The sequence below is a fragment of the Camelina sativa genome, chromosome 10, assembly GCF_030686135.1.
Source record: "Camelina sativa cultivar CO46 ecotype springtype chromosome 10, ASM3068613v1".
Classification (NCBI taxonomy): domain Eukaryota; kingdom Viridiplantae; phylum Streptophyta; class Magnoliopsida; order Brassicales; family Brassicaceae; genus Camelina; species Camelina sativa.
In genome coordinates, this window is record NC_141889.1 from 7,237,367 (window position 1) to 7,255,788 (window position 18,422).

Genomic DNA, 18,422 nt, shown 5'->3' on the forward strand with positions numbered 1-18,422 from the left:
GGCTTCAAGCAACAAACGCCCATGTACGGGTTGTAGCCAACTAGAATTCTTCACAAGATACTACTATTATTATTATTAGTTTTACTCAAACAAGTTACATGAATCCAAATAAAACAAAATACAGTTTCCTATAGTAGCATTATTTCCAGCAGCAAAAATGATAAGAATACGAATGTGGGACACTTCAAACGCATTCACGCAACAAATTTTCCTGATAATGATTTTACAATATTGTAGCATTACTAAATCTTGAGCAAAAAAAAAAAAAAATTTATTTTAGCGTAGAACACACCAGCCAACCATTCTACTCTCCAAGATGATCATCATTCGCTGTTGTATCTCGTTAAGAAAATGAACACTGGTCATTGAACAATACCTAGCTCGAAAGAGTCGTCGGTGATCTTTCCGGGTATCCTGATCGTACTCCAGATGCTTGTATTTGGTGTATTTCACTAGGCCTATTGTCCTGATCAATTGCTTGACTCATCGCATGTAGCCTCATCTAGAGAAGCAGCGAGGTACTCAGCAAGACTCTGTTGATTATTGCTAGCCTTGTGGGAAGCTTCTGAGGTCACAGATTTTTTTGGTGCAATGGAATTGGGAAGCCAGGCTTGACTTGTTGAGTTGCTGCTAGAAGAACCTGAGCAACTCTTCCATAAGACTGGCTTAAGATACTTCCAAGGATCTTCAGCCATAGAGTTGGAGTAAAATCGTTCTGCCCCTAGTTCCACGGGTCTTCTTCCTCCATCTCTCCCAAAGCTTGTGTTCATACCGCGTCCTCGGCTTCTACCTCTTCCTGAGTTAGGATATGTGTTTCCAGCCCAGTTAGAGTTCTGCCGTCCGTAATGGGAATATTGTGGAGCAGTATTGTTGTAGCTGCCTCGACCACCAAATCTATTATTCCCCATGTCAGGATATTCTGGAGAGAATGGTAAAGGACGAGGTACCCATTGAGGTGGACCTAAATGGTTAACTGGTGGAGGCCTATAGTTATAATTCCAAGCGGCGGGTGAACCTCTGTGTGAGGGTGAAAGATGCGCCATCCCTCTTGGTCCGGTATGCAGACTATTACCATCATAATGAGCTGCTTGAAAACCGCCATGATTGGTATGTGCCTGATACTCACTGCCCAAGGATCCTGTTCACAGTTAAAACGCAAGGATCAGAACAAGAATACTGCTCATTGTCAGAAACAGAACATGAATTTTCTGTAACTGATGTGAACATAGTACTATCAATTCCTAGAAAGGGAAGCATAAAGGGATACATATCAAATTAAGGTAGCAGAAGTTAATAGGTTCGGAAACTTATTCTTGATGAAGACTGACAATTTTATTCCTTCAATGATCTTGAATTAATGATTACAATCACGAACACGTTACTAAACACTAACAATGAACAAAACTATCCTAAAGATTTGATGTAGAGATCACCTAACTCTCCCAAAGCCAAGAGACTTCCTTACAACCAGATACTACATGTTAATTCCTGAATATGTTCCATCTTATACTAACTAACATGCTAACTAAGTTAAACTGACATGGTACTACTTTCTTGTGAGTGTGTTAGTAAAAAAAAAGAACCTGGAACAGACGGTGGAAACTGCGGCGGCACTGGGGAGCTGGTTTGGTGATGATGAGGAGAGGAGATGTATTGTTGCTTAGGGGTCTTGTTTCTCTTGAAACTAGAATAAGCAGACATGGGGTCTGTGTAATAATCGAACCTTGGCTTTTCAAAAGACTCCTGCTGGTGAGTAGATGTCTCAGCCAAGGGATTAGATAAGTGACCTGTGTTCACAGAGGCTTCAAGACCTATAGAATCATCATCGTTCTGAGCAGCAGCTTCCATTCGCATTGCTTTTAACATTTGTTTTCGTTTCTCTGAATCTTCCATTGTCTTGTGTTACTCAATGTAAATCCAACTACAACGATCATAAAGGAAAATTTTAGAAATCAATCCCATCAAATCTAAAAGACGAGCTATGCACAGTTAAAAGCATTAGATACAGAACACAATCTGACCCCTAAAACACCAAATTTTTCAATTATTCAGGTATCTAAAATTGGGGAAATAGAATCGAGAGTGATTACGAACCTTGACAAGGTACCGTTTCCCCCCAAAAATCTTCACTTCCTCGTCGCCAAAGGTCCAAGATCGGATTGAAAACCCTGAACTGAAGAAACAAAGCCTTTTTTTCAATATTAACGAAGAATTCCAAATCCGGTTCGTGTTCAACCGTATTTAATTTTTCAATTAAAGTCGGTTTACTGGTTTATGACGATTGAAATCATTAAACCAGACCGGGAAAATTTATCAATTGCACGAAAACAAAGTCCCGTATTTTTTCAATTAAAGCCGGTTTAATGATTTACTACGATTGAAATCATTAAACCAGACCGGGAAATTTGTCAATTGCAATTTGCAAGCACGAAAACAAAAGTCTCGTCGTCTCTCTCAGTTGTTCGTAACTCGATCGACGCCGCTACGTGCTCCTTTCAGGTGATCTGCTTCTCCGTTTGTTCATTCATCTCTGTTGTTTTCTAGATTTGTTTCGATTTAGTGTTTTGTCTTAGCTTTCTAATTTGAATTCTGATCAGATTTACCGGGGAAGTTGAATCCAACTCTCGCTTTCGGCGGAGAAGAATGCACGGCCGTCCAAGGAAAGCTTCTAAGCCAGAAGACGAAGCAGCTTCCGCTGCTAAAGCGGTTAAGCTTCGGTCTCTTCAGTCTCAGTTTATGACTTATCATCACGAAAAAATGTACAATCTTCTCTTTTCATTTCGATCTCATCAGTTTTACTTGTTAGAATTCTTACAGGATCCTTTGTTCATCATCTACTAATGATCATCATGTATGTTGTGGTATATTGGTTTCTAGTTATACCAAGGAAGCTATTGAGTTGAGCACGAAGCTTTTAGAGATCAATCCTGAGGCGTACACGGCATGGAACTATCGCAAGCTTGCCGTGGAGGATAGCCTTTCCAGAATCGGGCCTGATCCAAACTTGGTCAAGCCCATTCTTGATGAAGAACTCAGAGTGGTGAGTTTTTCCTACCAATAAGTAAAAAAAGGTCTTCATGAAAGTAGCTGCTCATGATTTGCTGTGAATTCTGTTATAAAATTCAGGTAGAGAATGCTTTGAAGCAGAATTTCAAGTCCTATGGTGCTTGGCATCATCGGAAGTGGGTTTTGAGTAAAGGGCATTCCTCCACAGGGAATGAATTGAAACTTTTGGATAAATTCCAGAAGCTGGATTCCAGAAATTTTCATGCTTGGAATTATCGCAGGTGAAAAACTATGGTATCTCAACACTTTTTTTTATGGTGCATTGTGTATGTCAATCAAAGCTTTGCATATTAATGTGTTGTTTGTTCCTTTTCAGGTTTGTTGTAGAGCTAACCAACAGGTCAGAACAGGATGAGTTGCAGTATACAGATGATATGATCAATAACAATTTCAGCAACTATTCTGCGTGGCATAATCGTAGGTACGCATTATTATGTAGTAAACTGTATGGAAACTCTAGTTACATGTTCGTTTTCTAAGAAACCGAAGCATTAGATTGATAGTCGCATGCCTTGAACCAAAGTAATTAATAGTGCATAAACGGAGTTCATCCTGGAAGGATGCATTTGTTCATGAACAATATGAAGTTTCCTCTGATGGAACATTCATCTTTGGGTTACGTGGCTTGTTTATAGTTTGGTTGATACTATTGCTATTTGCTATATATTTATGGGATACTTACAAAAGCTAAGGCTTAGTTACTATAGCTTCTCGATTCAGTAAACACTGTTACACCGCCAAGGTGTTCCTCACATCAGCATATTTACCTGCCTGTATCAAAGGCACTATTACCAACGTATCTTTTTTGTTGTTTGAAATTCTGCAGTGTACTTCTTTCAAGTTTGCTAGCAAACAGGGCTGATGGATTTATGCCAGAGAAAAGGATTCCTGATGAATTTGAAATTGTACATCAAGCTATTTTTACGGACCCAGATGACCAAAGTGGTTGGTTTTACCATCTGTGGCTACTTGATCAAACTGTTAATGTGGAGTCTCCTCTTCTGACTTCCTCTTGGCCTTCGCATGGTTCCAGTGTCATTCTATCTGGAGCTGGGTGCTTGAATGGCCCTCCTTCTAACGTCACTACTTTTTGTTCTGAGACGGGTTCTTTTCCACTGATTCTCTACTTTGACCAAGCTGTTGGTGGAGTTAGCCCGTTGACTGTTACAATTGATTCTGAACTAAAAGGAAACGAGAACCTTGTTTGGGAACCAATTTCGAATAAAAGCTCTCAAGTATCTTGTGTATGGGTTGCTCGTCTGAAATATTTTAGTTCACAACCTTGTGGAAGCAAGGATCACAAAGTGAAAGTCAGGCTTGGGAACTCTCCAGGAATTGTTTCTTCTAGAGGATATAATTTCAGCGCTCCTTATGAGTTTGTCTTTACAGTGCATGTTCAAGATACCGCTGAAGATTCTCATTCTCAAGAGAGCATTGTTTCATGGACGGATGGTTTTGAACTTTGGGATGCGCAGTCAAAGGATTTGAACTCTCTTTTCACCTTGGATCAGTTAAACAATGGGATTGATTTAAAATGGCGTCAGGCAGCTATAGATTCTGAGATTGAATGTTTCCGTCTATTGGCTGACAGGTATATCCTATATACTTCACTGTTTCGATGAGAATGAGAAATTGTAGTCTTGAAATTTGTCCTCTTTTTCCTTTTATAGCAAAATTGGAAAGCTCACCCTTGCGAGGCTTTTGATGGCTTCGGAAGCTATGACGTTGGATGCTGCGGTTAAGGGTGTTTATTATGAAGAAATCCTCCAGCTGTATAATGATTTGATGGCACTAGATTCTTCGCATCACCAGTACTACAAGAATGAACACAGCGTAGCTTTTCTCCACAAGGTATTTAGTCTTCCTTTTCGTAGTTTATCTCAAGTTGAGCTTCTGCTCTTTAAAAATTCCATCAGATTTATGATTTTCCCTACATTCTCATCTACAGTATAACGCTGATTGTTTGATTCTAGATTTTTATAAAATTTCTGTTTCATCATGCCTACTACTCATAAGGAGAATGTTCATGCAGGTGACTTCAAGCAGTGAATCCTTGTCAAGACACCTTTTTAGATATAGGGATATGAACAATCTTGTATGTCTCCGGCTAAATAAGTTATCACTATCTCGGATAGCCTCTGTCGAGAAATTGCTGTTTGTCCAAATGTTAGACCTTAGTCACAATGAGCTACATTCAACTGAAGGTAAAGTTGCTTGATTCCAGCTGTTGCATCTGTGTGATAGATGTGATTAAATGGTGTATGTGGGTCTTGCAGGATTGGAGGCAATGCAACTTCTCTCTTGCCTAAATCTGAGTCATAACAGAATCAGAAGTTTTTCAGCGCTGGACTCTCTAAGACATGTGAAGCAGCTGAAGGTGTTGGATGTTTCCCACAACCACATCGGCAAGCACTCAGTGGACACAACACGGTACCTTTGTTCTTCACCGCTCTCTAATTCAGACTGGAGTCAGGATGGTGTAAGAGGACAGAATCCAGGATTGGTCACCAAATACTGGGATGCGTATTTCGTGTTAAGAGATTTGAATCTGAAACAATTAGATATAGCAGGAAATGAAATTGCAGATGATGAATTCAGCTCTTTTGTCCTCCAGGTTGTGCCAAAGCTTGTATGGCTCAATGGCCAGAAACCTGGGAATTAGATCATAGGGCCAAGTTTTTGTATTTGTAGATCATCAAATTCCCAAAGCAATTGGGGTTCTCTTACTTGATGATGGTTGTTGTTGTGATTTGTTTCTTAACAGTTAACAATCTTATTTATACCTTTTTATTTACCAAATTTGGCTTATAGTCCCTGAAGATCTGAATCCTTTTGCTCAGACTGAATCTACCCAGATAAATTTTGGTTTTGATTCGATAGAAACATTTTGAAAGATAATAAACATACACAAGCTACTAAACATGTAAAGAACCTTTTCTCTATTCCTTTTGTTTTTGAGTTTTGACCAATCAACTTTTAATGAAACAACTTTTGATGACATATTGCATGGATTACAAATTTACAACAAATGCAACGGTCTCCAACTGCAAGAAACCAAATCTCATAATTTTATTTTATTCTTTGTCTCACAAGTAAGACCATATAAAAAAACTATACTATACAAACAAAAACCAAAAGAAAAAATAGCCTTCCATTCTTCCAGGCAAGGCTTCGTCTCATTGATTTTTCTAATTTAAAATCAAATTCAGGAGCTAATCAACGCAAAGCACCTACAGTGTTTATGTTAGTATTGTAAGAGTGAAGTATTTAAACTATAGAATGGGAGCTGTTTTAGCTGGAATTACCCCTTTGTCTCCGCCCATTTGTATCAGCTGCACCGGAGATTTTAGTAGCTTCTTTAGTGTATCTACTATGCCACCAAATGCTGGTCGCTGAGCCGGCTCATCTGACCAGCAAGCTTCCATCAGAGAAACCAAAACTGGAGAGGTATTGGGAGGAATTATAAGCCGCCTGTTCTGGAACGCAACTGCTCCAACCACCTAATCACCAGACCAAGATTCAAAAGATATAGTATAACTAAACTCTAACAAACACTAAAGGTACCTAAGTTGTAAGCTCATGTGTGAACACCAATTTTGAAGAATCATATGTTACTTTGGAGAGAGAAGAGAATGTTTGTTACCTGAGCAGGACTGAGTCCATTCCAAGGCTGTTGCAAAGTAATCAACTCCCATAGGACTACTCCGAAACTGTAAACATCTGATTTCTCGTTTGTCGGCTCTCCTCTAAGAAACTCTGGAGCCATCCACTCAGGCTGTTAAAGCAGACAAAGAGAAGAAGTTTTACATGTCAGAACATATTTTTCCATATTCCACAGTAATTAACATCTTAGGAGAGCTTACTGTTCCTGCAACAGATTTTGATGGTATGAAAGTGTTTGCCTTGAATCTTGAAAGCCCGAAATCGCAAACCTGAGACAGGGGAATGGTTAAGGTTTATATGTTACAGAAAGAAGACGATGGGAGGCTTTGTATAAATCAAGTTTTTTGTGGTTTAATATTATTACCTTTACTGTCCAGTTCTTATCAACCAATAAATTTGGAGATTTCAGGTCCCAATGCACTACTGGAGGATTAAGACAGTGTAGGTAGTTGAGTCCCTTGGCCTAGTCCAAATAAACACACTTTTTCAAGTTTCATACAGAAGAAAACAAAATGAAAGATAAACATAAATTGAAAGATCACAAACCACATCCAATGCCATACGTAGCCTCCTCCTCTGATCTAGTAACTCCCCAGAAGCTGGCCTATGGATGAGGCGAAAAAGACTGCCCCTGTTTCAAGAAGTAACACAGAAACATAAGCTAATAGGTAATGCATACGTTTAAGATGAAACATCATAGATATGTTTAACTATATGACTTTGGCCTGAACAAACCAAAAAAAAAAAGTATACTGATGAATTACCTTGGTAAATATTCTGTTATTATTGACAAGCGAGGTCGCTCTGTCACAGCACCCATGAAGAGAACAACATTTGGGTGACGAACACGTTTCATTATTGCAACCTTCAATCAAAATCACCGGATTGATCAGAGTTAGTTTCAGAAAGTGATCTCATGGAGTTAGTTATTCAGAAGAGACTAATCTGCTTGCTTTAAATACCTCTCTCAGAAATTCTCTGAATTGGTCATCATGGAAATCTTGTATGGACAAAATCTTGACAGCCACATCCTTCATCATAAACAAAAACGTAATAAACATCTTGTGCTGAAAAATCCATCAGAGTAGGAGTGGGAGCTACTACAAGGAGAAAACACATTAAATGAGGAACTTTGTTAAATTTGAAACCTACTGATCCATGCCACTCAGCACGATGGACAGTTCCAAATGATCCTGAAAAAAACGTAGAGAAAATTTCACCAGAGTTTTTGTTATTAAAGTGCTACATCAAAAAGTATTTTGTACTCTCAAAAATCATAGGAGAAGGACATACCAGCACCCACACGCTCTTTGATATGCAGTTCATTCCATGAGACCTCCAGCCAATCTGATGCCAAAGAAGGCTCAATGGTCAAGTACGGTGAGATGGCGTCAACAGGTAACCTGCCTTTTTTATCTTTTCGAGTGTCAGCTTCTGTTATCTCTGATTCAACTGATAAGTCCCCCTTTGGCTGCTTGACAGGAGTTTTTTCAATTGGATCTTCTGATAAAATGGTTTCTTCTTTGAAGATTTCTTGTTGGGAAATCTTTTCTTCAATAAGGTTTGGTATATCAAGTGGTAGAGCTCGAAGAACTGATTCTGACAAAACCACTGATGATGTTTTTGTGAAGCAAGTTTGATCAACATGAGCACAACATATTGTCGCTGCAATATCAGGCAACTCAATTTCTTTGTGTACATGGCCTTGACTCCCTACAAATAAGAATTCAATTAGCATAATTGATCTCAACTATAGACCCGCAATTTTGAATTATAATGGTCTTACATATTCTGCTAACTGCAGCCTACCTGAACATTGAATATTTTCAGAAAGATCGCGTGAAGCCTTTGACTCTACAGTCTTACAAGGAGATTTATTATGCACGCAAGGCCTGGAATATTCTGTAAGATGACTCATTCGAAGAGGTGATGGAACCTGACACTGTGTTCCACCGTTGATAGAGGAATCCGGATCATGGACATTTCCTGGTTCCCCGATAAGGTCAACTACATATTCCCTGTTGAGAAATGATATCAAGTATATACTCAAAATGTGGAACATATATAAACTCAAAAAGATGTATTCAATGCCACTCTAGAGCTAGCACAGAATCAAGGACATACACAAGTAGACCCCTGGAGAGGAGAGACCCATCTGTTAGTAAAACATAAAGAATCAATAAGGGGTTTAAATAGAAGCAGGTAGAAACTTCCTAAATACCACTCCCTGAAAGTCCACAAGTGTAGGAATTAAATCTAGTGTTGGTAATAGCCTGAAAGTCTACTTACGTAGTTAAGTAGAAAGAGAGGGAAACAAAAAAAGCCAATGGAGGAGGCTTATAAAGCTATCAAACCTTGGAAGCTTCCTGTCATCGGCAATCTTGACAAGGCAAGACGATTGGTGGCCCTCTTTACAGTACCTGCAACCTCGAGCTATCCGGCATGGTAAACCAATGTAATCAGCCAATTTCTGCATATTCATGATACACAAGTCAAGATGCAATACGGTCGACAATTTTTACTTGTTTAAACCAGTCTAGCTTTCTCTATTATGTGCGTTCATGGGTCATGGCTCACCTTAAATAAAATGGCACGATGCCGGCAAAGGCCCATCGTTAGACTACCTATAGGAAGAATGATACACTTCCGATACTCCTTGAGTCTATTGCTAACTAGTTTCCATCGTTTCTGTAGATCACCTTCCTCCATCTGGAAACTTCCCCTAAAATCTCTAAAATCTCAGCACACAAATCTTATCGTATATATGCACAACTATGAAGTAGGCGAAACTAAATCACAGAGAAAACTGAAGAAGAACAAGAAGAGAAAGTAGTGTACCCCATATAAATGGCAACAAGTCTACCAAGTTTCTCCACGAGCAGTAACATGTTGTCAGAAGAACAATAGAGCTCACGTGCCTTGTCCTCCAGTTCTTTAAGACGCGAGTCCTCACGTCTGTCAATCAATACCACTTCCATTGATGTATCAGTCGGCTCAGTCTCCTTTAGTAACAAAAGAGATGGAAGTCGTTTTCCTTCCTCCGAATTGTTACACATCAACCAAAGATACGGATCCATCCCTAGTATGCTGTAAAACCCATCTGATATTTTGTCACTGTATGATAAACAACCGCTTACCTGAAAAAAACAAAATGGAGAAAGAAAAAATCACAACTCAGACCTAAATCTTACCCATGGATCATTTAAGACGAAAGTTCATATACGTACCCAAAAACGGTAGGAGACAGTTTCAGTGCTCTCTGTATGAACCAACTCAGCGACGAGGTTAGCTTGAGAGGTTAACCTCATAGCAAGCGTGACTTGCAAGTAATAGCCTTCTTTTGACTTCTGCGCTAAGCTTTGGTCTTTGCCCTCTTCCCTAACTTCAACTTCTTCTTCTTCCTCCTTGGTCACAGAGACACGCGTGGTGGTGGCAGTTTCCCTCGCGTCTGTCGGACTGGAGAAATTGGAGAAATTACCGTCCAGCGTCGTCCCAGAGAAGAAACTTCCAGCGAAACTGCTGTCACTAGACATTCGAGGAAGCGAAACCTCCCTATCAAAGCTCCGGTCAATGTTTCGCTCATTCATGGTAATCGCTCGAGCGGAAGAAGACGACGCCACAATGACGGAATCAGGAGAAGAAGCAGCAGGAAGCGGAGCAGCCGCCAACAAAAGCTCTCTCTCCTCCTCGACGTCGGTAGACATAGAGAGGCGCGTAGGTTTCACGCGTCCAGTAGTAGCGGCGGAAGAAGACCGAGATAAATTGGCCTTCTTCTCGGCCAACCACTCATAGAAAGCCGCTAGTTGCTGCTGCTGTTTCTTGTTCTCCGACTTGCGATCATTGCTGAAAAGATCTGAAACGGCGGAGCTATTTGAAAGCAGAGGATTAGATGAGAACAGAGTCGTCTCCTTCTCCTTGTCGCCGCCGATGACTCCTCCATTAGATGATTTATTAGTATGATCCCTTTCAAATCCAAAACTCTCACCAACGTTAGACGAAGATTTCTTGTCGTGAGAAAAGGAATCGAATCCACGATCGGGGAACTGCCTCGGGAAGAAGTAAGTAGTCCGGTGAGGCATTTCGTTTAAAAAAAAAAAAATTGACAGATCGATCGAACGAACAGGAAAATGAAAATGATCGCAACTTAGGCTTTGCTTGGTTTCTTCGTTCAGCCAAAACCCGTCATTGAATCCAGAGAACAAGAAACACAAACAGAGACGATCAAGACGAATATAGCAGAAGCAGAGACAAAAACTGAACTCGTGGTGAGAGATTAGAGAAGCTTGCTTGTTTTGATCAGTTCTCTTCCCTATTTCGTTCAGATTGCTGTAGTCAAATCGTCAACCACTGGAAAAGGGGGGGGGGAAAAAAAGACCGTAGAAGCTATCAAAAATGGTTCACCGGAAAACAAAAAACACACGGTGGTTTTTAAGTGTGGGGGTGGGAGAGAAGAAAATAGGGTTTTTGTTGTTGGATCAACAAGGAGAGAGCGTCAAATAGGTGTTGAGAGATTTGGACAACAAAAGAAAGGAAGGATGAAGAAGGAGAAGAAGAAGAAAAAAACAGCAAATTAGGAATAAAATATTTGAAAATTGTGTATTTATTTTCTTAAAAAAACTTTGAAAAGGCATTGGGACATGGGAGAAGAAGGAGGGAGAAACTTTATGTGAGGAGCCTACACGTATACTTTTCATGCAATAAGATAATGACACGTGGATTATCATCCTACTCATGCATTTCTTGTTTGATCTCAACCTCATGAGCGCAGTTTTTTTTTCCTACTTTATAAATAAGGTAAGGATGACTAATGACTGGACTAATGAGCCATTCATTGTTCTAGATCTTGTGGGTGTCTAGATGCTTACTCTCTTCTTAGACATTTTTTATTTACTTACACCAGAATTTTACACAAATCATTGATTTACTACCATTTAACCCTTTTTTAATTTGTATATATATATAGTTTTAAGCTAATTACATAAATATAAAGTTAGCATATGTTGTTATATATGTAAAGTGAAAATTGGCTTGATGGATCTTCAGTTTATAGATATATATATATATAGGTTGGTAATATTTATAGTTAGTTGTGTTTTGGGATTTAGAAAAATTAAATTTAATTAGTTTTAGATCATATGATATTTTAAAAACAGTTCATATTTTATGTCACTATTTGTCTCCCCTGGATACGACGCACGCACACCATTGCATCTTTCTGATTTTGTTGGAAACGTAACATAAGAAGTGCGTGATATTTCACTTTACTTTCCCCCGCCCGCATTAACTCCTTTATCTTCGCTTACATGTGAGCGCTTTTAGATTGTCCTTAGTTTCTTACATAGTTACCAATGGTAACTTACCATCCCACAACCAAACTCATTTTCTGACTTCTGAGCCAGAACTATCTCTTACTGTAAAAAAACCGAAAAGGTTTCTATTATTTCCCAACGCAAGAAATGTTTATTTGTATCTAATATCAACGTTCAAATGTTTTATCTTTCTGTTACATTAATTAATATCAGGCAGGTGCAGGTAATATTTCTGTCAGTACAAATGATAATAATACAGGGGATGCCTCACAAGAGTGTTGTTTAGCTGTTTTGATACCTTTATATTTTTGGTTTGGTGACGCCTTCAGATTTAGCTCGTGAGTCGTGACTCATTCACTTATTTCAATCGAAAGATTTTCTATATACAGACTGCTTTGTTTAATACATTTATATGCTATGATACATGCATGGGTCTCTTTTATGGTGTACTGATACAGATAACCCACTAAATTTATTCGTCTTAGATTACTTTTAATTTGTTTGAACATAACTAAAATAAAAGAAAGCACAACGAGTCGTCACGAGGATCGAGTCCACGTAAAGCGACACCTTCTCTTCTCGAATAATCTCATCATAAATATCATAATCTATTCAATAAACACTATTAGTATATAACTATATTGTTGGCAGGAAAAACATTATCTTTTTTTTTCTTTGCTTGTCATCAAACTGGTTGGACGGTTCTCTTTCTTCCAGTTCCATACACTTTTTGTGTGGTTAATGTATATTCTATTTGTTATGTTCACCAATAATGTGTTGTTAATATTAGATAATCTTATCTAATTCGTGGTCCCTTAGCAGGATTTAGTTAGTAATCCACATGGTTTGGTATGCTATGCGTATGCACACATCCTCTATAAACTAATCTTGTAAACTAGGATTGAGATCTAAGATGCATTTGTCTCCCATTCGAACACAATTTGATATTTTAGAAACGGGAAACAAAACTGTCATTTATAAGTTAGCTATTTTGATAGGTAGTGTTGGTTGGGATTTCGGAATACAACCAAAAAAATAATAATAAGAAAAAGATCTCAACAGTGTTGAATGGATTAGTATTTGACTATTGAGACAAATACCACAACTTAAGGTTAATAACGTTTCTTCAATCTGATCAAAATCTATTTTGAATGGTACGTCAGACGCAAAGTCTTTGTTTCCCCTTCACAATCGACTTTACCTTTTAACATCACCATGTCACAGGATATGGTTACGGGTACAGTAACAGAACTATTCTGATCATCAAACTCTTAAACCAAAGACATCTGATATGGTATTTGCTTTGAGGTTCGGTTATGGTTTCTATAATACATGTGATGATGAGAAGAGATAAAATTCATAACGGAAGACCAACTGATTCTACAAGGATTTCTCCTACTTTCACCGATTCTTATCACAGAATCTAGTGATTACCTAACACATTAGAATTTTCCCCATTGGCAAGAGAAACCAAGGAAGTGTCTTCTTCAACAGTTGCAGGTTCAGAGTTTGAATTGTCAGCATCGGCAATACTACCACCCTCGCCCTACAAGTAAACGATCATTCAAGCTCTGTCTTATGTGTGTTAAAACCAACAAGAAACACAGGGCGAAAAATGATAATATAAAAGATTACCATTTTGATTAAAGGCAACTGATTCTCTTCTTTGAGAGATCCCTCAATGTACCCTACAAGAATTGAACAGTTTAAAAATGTCAAACATATTGGTATATTATGACCTGATCATAGTAAAAATATGATATATGTGACAATAATATGAAGTAGGTGATGTATTTATATCACTCTGTGGAGATTTGATACGCACCCTGTTAGCCCAGAAAAGTCCACAGGCATTGCAGAGAGTCCTGGGGCCGGAAGGGCCACGTCGCATCATCGGTGTACATTTGGAACTAATGCCGCAGTGAGTACACCTACGTAAGAAGACACTCATGATTAAAATAAGAGCAAGAAAATTTTCGCACATTAGTGGAGAACACGAATTGCAGAAGCAGTTAATTGGAAGAGACAGAACACACGATATTTCTGGATGGCCATCATCTTGGGCAGAATCTTGATCTGTGCCTGAGTTATAAGCCCCATCGGTCATCTTTGAAGAGGTGAATTGACCTTTATTGCGCGCCATTCTGGTAAACGCTAACAAAGGTCAGAGACGCAGAAAAGTTGGCAGCTCAACTACAAGCATATATTCTCATATACTACAGCAAGCCATGGACAATGAAGCCTGTGTAACTACATGGTCACCAAACTTCTTGAAACAAATAAAAGAAAAGTAGCAAGATAGTAAACTAGTTGAATATGAACAGATATTGTTTCAGCTCCTATCACATAATAAAAGTGAGGAAGAAAATTACTAGCTTAGCTATACAAGAATACCACGTTTTAGACCCCAGTAAATATGAAAGAAATATGTCAGCCTCTTCAAAGAGTAACTACGCAAGGATTTTGTTAAGATCCGACTTATAAAATAAAAGCTAGCTCAATACTGAGGGTTCCCTTAGGCCTAAGAAATTGGTTAACCAATGTGGGATGGTTGTAACAAACTTTGGCATAAATAGGTAAAAAGACTGATTCGCAGGTGTAGCGCCGTAATCTAGAATGACAACAACTAAACAACTGAACTAAAAACAGATAAATCCCCTGACCTTAAAGCCACTTCTTGGCGAACACCGTATCTTACTTTCTTCTCGAAACATCTAGCATTCCTCTTCTTCCGAAACCTATCCAAGGATTGCGCCCGTTGCGGAAGGCTACAGCGGCTTTGGTATTCTACAACAGGCTAAAAAAAAAATAACACCAAAATGACAAAGGTGGGAATCGAGATGAAGTGAGCAATTCAGACAGAAGTTTGAGCACGCAAATAACAAAAGTTACCATATGATTCTGCTGATGAGCTAGTTCCATCACCTGCGGACCAGAAGCGAGCTCAGTAGAACCACCCAACAGAGACAAGACAGCATCGACCTATCAAAACCAATTTCCCAAAGGTTTGGTAAGACTATGCAGAATTATGCATTCACTTGAACAAAAAGAGTCAATTTTTACGTGCCCTAAAGCCATCAGACATCAGATGCATCCGAGAGAGAGAGAGAGAGAGAGAGAGAGAGAGAGAGAGAGAGAGAGAGAGAGAGACTTCTTACGAATAACAAAAGGGGGGAGGGGGGCAAAAGTAGAGATCACTCACCTTGTCAGGACCAACAGCATCAAAAACGTAAACTTGACCACGGAAGGAGATCGTAAGCTGATTGGCACCTTCAGGAGGCCGAGAAACAAGTAATTCAGAGGGCTCGGATCGGTGAGCAACCAATTGAGAGCCATCGGGAATCAAATCGGAACCAGTACCACCATAGATGGAGTCAGGATGAGGGATTTCATCCATATCGTCGTAAGGAATGTGACCGGACGTTGCGGAGGCAGAGACATGGTCTTCACCACCAGCAGAGTCGTTGTTGGGGATAAGCACCGGTTGAGAATGGCGACCATACATCGGGAAACTGCCAAAAAGGAGAGCTTTTTTTTTTTCACATTGATTGAAGGATATGGAGAAAGCAAAAATAAAAAAGAAACCCTAACCCTAAGAACAAGAGAGGAAGGAAATACTAGTTGACATCGAGAATTACAGAGCGAAAGAGAGGAGAGAGAGAGAGAGAGACTGGTCGGCGCGTGTGGAGGAGGAGGAGGGGGAGATTAGACCGTCGTGAAATTCACCAGACGGTTAAAACAAAACCAAAAAAAGTGACTTTAGGTAAAAACCGCAGCACTTGTTCCGAGAGGCGACCAGATGACTCTCCACTCAACTTGATTTTAAACCAATTACAAACTTGCACAGTTGTATTTTCTAATAAAAAATAATAATAAAAAAAATTGTTGTAAACTAGAGAATGGAATGAAATAATTATTTTGTTTTTATTATTGATAATCGAATAGAGATTACATATATATAGTGATTATAAAGTCTAAATCTAAACCGATTAGGAGATGGGCCGGTTATGGAAGTCCACTCCAAGTGTTTTACAACACTCCCCCTTGGATGACATAACGGTGCTGATGCTAAGGGATCGATGCAATGTGCTTGGGGATGTTGCCTCATTAAAACCTTACCAGGAAAATCCAGTGGAACAAACCATAGTGAAGGAAAAAGAGTACAACACACATCACTCCCCCTGTTCCAAGCATCACTCTAAGTCCTTAAGCCTCCGCATACCAATCTGGTGTGTGAGCTTCTTGAATGTTGATGCCGGTAAAGATTTGGTGAAGAGATTGGCTAAGTTGTCGCATGATTGAACTTGCACCACTTGAACTTCTCCGGCCTTTTGTAGTTCATGTGTGAAGAAGAACTTCGGTAAAATATGCTTCGTCTGATCTCCCTTGATGTAGCCTTCCTTGAGCTGTGAGATACAGGCCGTATTGTCTTCGTATATAATCGTGGCCTTCTTATCGTCGTCCATGCCACTATTGGTCCGAATGTGTTGAGTCATCGATCTCAACCAAACACATTCTCGGCTGGCTTCATGAATTGCTAAGATTTCCGCATGATTTGATGATGTGGCCACAATACTTTGCTTCATAGAACGCCATGATATCACTGTACCACCATGTGTAAACACATAACCGGTTTGAGACCTTGAGTTGTGTGGATCCGATAAATAACATGCATCAACAAAACCAACTAAACCTTCTTTGTTATGGTGAGTATAATATAAACCCAAATCTGTTGTCCCTTGTAGGTAACGAAGTAAATGCTTAATTCCATTCTAGTGCCTTTGGGTCGGACAAGAACTAAATCTTGCTAGGAGGTTCACGGCAAAACTTATGTTTGGTCTAGTGTGGCTAGCCAAGAACATTAACGCTCCTATAGCACTGAGGTATGACACTTCAGGACCGAGAACTTCCTCATCGGCCTTCTTTGGACCGAATGGATCTTTATCCAAATCAAGACTTCTTACAACCATTGGGCTGGTCAATGGGTGAGCCTGATCCATATTAAACCTCTTGAGTACCTTTTTGGTATATGCCTTTTGATGCACAAGGATTCCATCATTTCTGTACTCAAGTTGCAATCCCATACAGAATCTTGTCTTGCCTAGGTCTTTCATGTCGAATTATTTCTTTAGATATTCGACTGTTTGGGCGATTTCCCCAGAGGTCTCAAGGATGTTTAAATCATCCACATACACTGTTATAATAACAAACCCTTTGTTTGCAAACTTCTTTATAAAAATACATGGACTGATTGGGTCATTCTTATAGTCTTCTTTAGCTAAATACTCACTTAATCGATTATACCACATTCGACCACTTTGTTTCAGTCCATAAAGGGATTTGTTCAGCCTAATGCAGTACTGTTCTCGAGAACCACTCTTATCTTTGAGCTCAATACCCTCTGGTAATCTCATATAAATCTCATTATCCAGTGGACCATATAAGTATGCGGTTACAACATCCATTAACCGCAAATCCAGTTTTTCTCTTATAGCCAGACTTATTAAGTACCTAAATGTTGTTGCATCCATCACAGGGGAGTATGTCTCCTCATAGTCTATTCTTGGTCTTTGAGAGAATCCTTGTGCTACAAGTCGTGCCTTATATCTCACGATTTCATTATTCTCATTTCCCTTTCTTACAAAGACCCACTTATGTCCCACTGGCTTTTTTTTTCAGGTGTTGTCCTTAAGATCGGACCAAACACACTTCTCTTCTTTAAAGACTTTAACTCCACGTCAATGGCTTCTTTCCATTTTAGCCAATTTTTACTTTGAATGCACTCTAATATAGACGTGGGTTCATTATCCTCATTTATTTCAAGTGCTACCTTGTATGCAAATATTTCATCGATGTCGACATCTTTTCGGTTCCATTGAATTCTAGACATGATATAATTGATTGAGATCTCATTATTATCAATACCTTTAGGACCTTGAGGTTCAGCGTCCCAAACCTCATTTGGTACCTTAGGATTTGCCGCAGCCATGTCTGTATTTTCCTTAACCTCGGTTTCATTTGCACCTTTCTTAGATTTCCGAGGGTTCTTATCTTTGGAACCTAATGGTCTACCTCGTTTTAAACGTGGGTTAGACACTGTAGCAACTTGATTATTGTGTTTCTTCTGAACATCAATACGTACTGTTGCATTACAAGCTGGTATGTACGATTTTGTTACTCTCTTTGGATCAGCAAAGGAATCTGGCAATTGATTAGCTAGCTTTTGCAAATGTATAATTTTCTGGACCTCTGCATCACAGACTAGAGTCTGAGGATCTTGCCAATTTAAGGATGTTTGATTCCATGTTATTTCTTTGACCAGCTTGCTTGTCTTTCCACCCAACATAGGAAATTCGGATTCTGTAAATTGACAGTCCGCGTATC

At 39.2% G+C, this 18,422-nt stretch overlaps 3 protein-coding genes and 1 pseudogene across 10 annotated transcripts; 1 reads left to right on the forward strand and 3 right to left on the reverse strand.

Moving 5' to 3' along the window:
* Nucleotides 1–46: 46 nt before the first annotated feature.
* LOC104717828 (protein SICKLE) lies at nt 47–2,228 on the reverse strand. Its single transcript, XM_010435459.3, has 3 exons — nt 2,095–2,228; nt 1,584–1,921; nt 47–1,138 (listed from the first exon to the last, which is right to left on the reverse strand). The coding sequence occupies exons 2-3, from the start codon at nt 1,891–1,893 to the stop codon at nt 471–473; spliced, it is 978 nt and encodes a 325-aa protein (XP_010433761.2). The 5' UTR covers nt 1,894–1,921; nt 2,095–2,228; the 3' UTR covers nt 47–470.
* Nucleotides 2,229–2,394: 166 nt separating this feature from the next.
* Nucleotides 2,395–5,865, forward strand: LOC104717829 (geranylgeranyl transferase type-2 subunit alpha 1). Its single transcript, XM_010435460.3, has 9 exons — nt 2,395–2,499; nt 2,598–2,759; nt 2,878–3,040; nt 3,127–3,287; nt 3,383–3,487; nt 3,893–4,657; nt 4,737–4,917; nt 5,099–5,270; nt 5,343–5,865. Exons 2-9 carry the CDS (start codon nt 2,644–2,646, stop codon nt 5,726–5,728), a joined length of 2,049 nt encoding a protein of 682 aa, XP_010433762.1. The 5' UTR covers nt 2,395–2,499; nt 2,598–2,643; the 3' UTR covers nt 5,729–5,865.
* Nucleotides 5,866–6,040: 175 nt separating this feature from the next.
* On the reverse strand, nt 6,041–11,759 carry LOC104717831 (serine/threonine-protein kinase CTR1). Of its 7 annotated transcripts, none has more exons than XR_015569081.1 (16): nt 9,957–11,759; nt 9,568–9,866; nt 9,307–9,451; nt 9,084–9,199; nt 8,854–8,884; nt 8,539–8,747; nt 8,023–8,442; nt 7,878–7,922; nt 7,692–7,760; nt 7,494–7,594; nt 7,276–7,360; nt 7,094–7,192; nt 6,930–6,998; nt 6,710–6,841; nt 6,372–6,566; nt 6,041–6,296 (listed from the first exon to the last, which is right to left on the reverse strand). XR_015569081.1 is itself a non-coding variant. In XM_087470310.1 (16 exons), the coding sequence occupies exons 4-16, from the start codon at nt 9,100–9,102 to the stop codon at nt 6,279–6,281; spliced, it is 1,488 nt and encodes a 495-aa protein (XP_087326436.1). In that variant the 5' UTR covers nt 9,103–9,199; nt 9,307–9,451; nt 9,568–9,866; nt 9,957–11,489; the 3' UTR covers nt 6,041–6,278. The 7 variants fall into 7 exon arrangements, 5 of the variants coding, with proteins under 5 accessions (XP_087326436.1, XP_010433764.1, XP_087326435.1 ...); XM_087470310.1 differs by having other exon boundaries at nt 7,882–7,922; nt 9,957–11,489; XR_015569080.1 differs by lacking the exon at nt 8,854–8,884.
* A 1,550-nt stretch (nt 11,760–13,309) lies between these two features.
* Nucleotides 13,310–15,682, reverse strand: LOC104717832 (GATA transcription factor 25-like; annotated as a pseudogene). Its single transcript, XR_015569082.1, has 7 exons — nt 15,241–15,682; nt 14,931–15,020; nt 14,702–14,835; nt 14,075–14,182; nt 13,864–13,969; nt 13,674–13,726; nt 13,310–13,584 (listed from the first exon to the last, which is right to left on the reverse strand). The product of XR_015569082.1 is annotated as a GATA transcription factor 25-like (transcript).
* Nucleotides 15,683–18,422: the final 2,740 nt, after the last annotated feature.

Bases quoted from the DNA above. Each gene is read 5' to 3' on its own strand.
- LOC104717828 (XM_010435459.3), bottom strand. From the start codon at position 1,893: ATGGAAGATTCAGAGAAACGAAAACAAATGTTAAAAGCAATGCGAATG. The intron at 1,139-1,583 runs GTTCTTTTTTTT...AACTGTGAACAG, and splicing joins GTTTCCACCGTCTGTTCCAG to GATCCTTGGGCAGTGAGTAT.
- LOC104717829 (XM_010435460.3), top strand. From the start codon at position 2,644: ATGCACGGCCGTCCAAGGAAAGCTTCTAAGCCAGAAGACGAAGCAGCT. The intron at 3,488-3,892 runs GTACGCATTATT...GAAATTCTGCAG, and splicing joins TCTGCGTGGCATAATCGTAG to TGTACTTCTTTCAAGTTTGC. The intron at 5,271-5,342 runs GTAAAGTTGCTT...TGGGTCTTGCAG, and splicing joins TGAGCTACATTCAACTGAAG to GATTGGAGGCAATGCAACTT.
- LOC104717831 (XM_010435461.3), bottom strand. From the start codon at position 10,808: ATGCCTCACCGGACTACTTACTTCTTCCCGAGGCAGTTCCCCGATCGT. The intron at 9,200-9,306 runs GTGAGCCATGAC...ATGAATATGCAG, and splicing joins ATCGTGCCATTTTATTTAAG to AAATTGGCTGATTACATTGG. The intron at 7,761-7,881 runs GTAGGTTTCAAA...TTTATGATGAAG, and splicing joins GTGCTGAGTGGCATGGATCA to GATGTGGCTGTCAAGATTTT.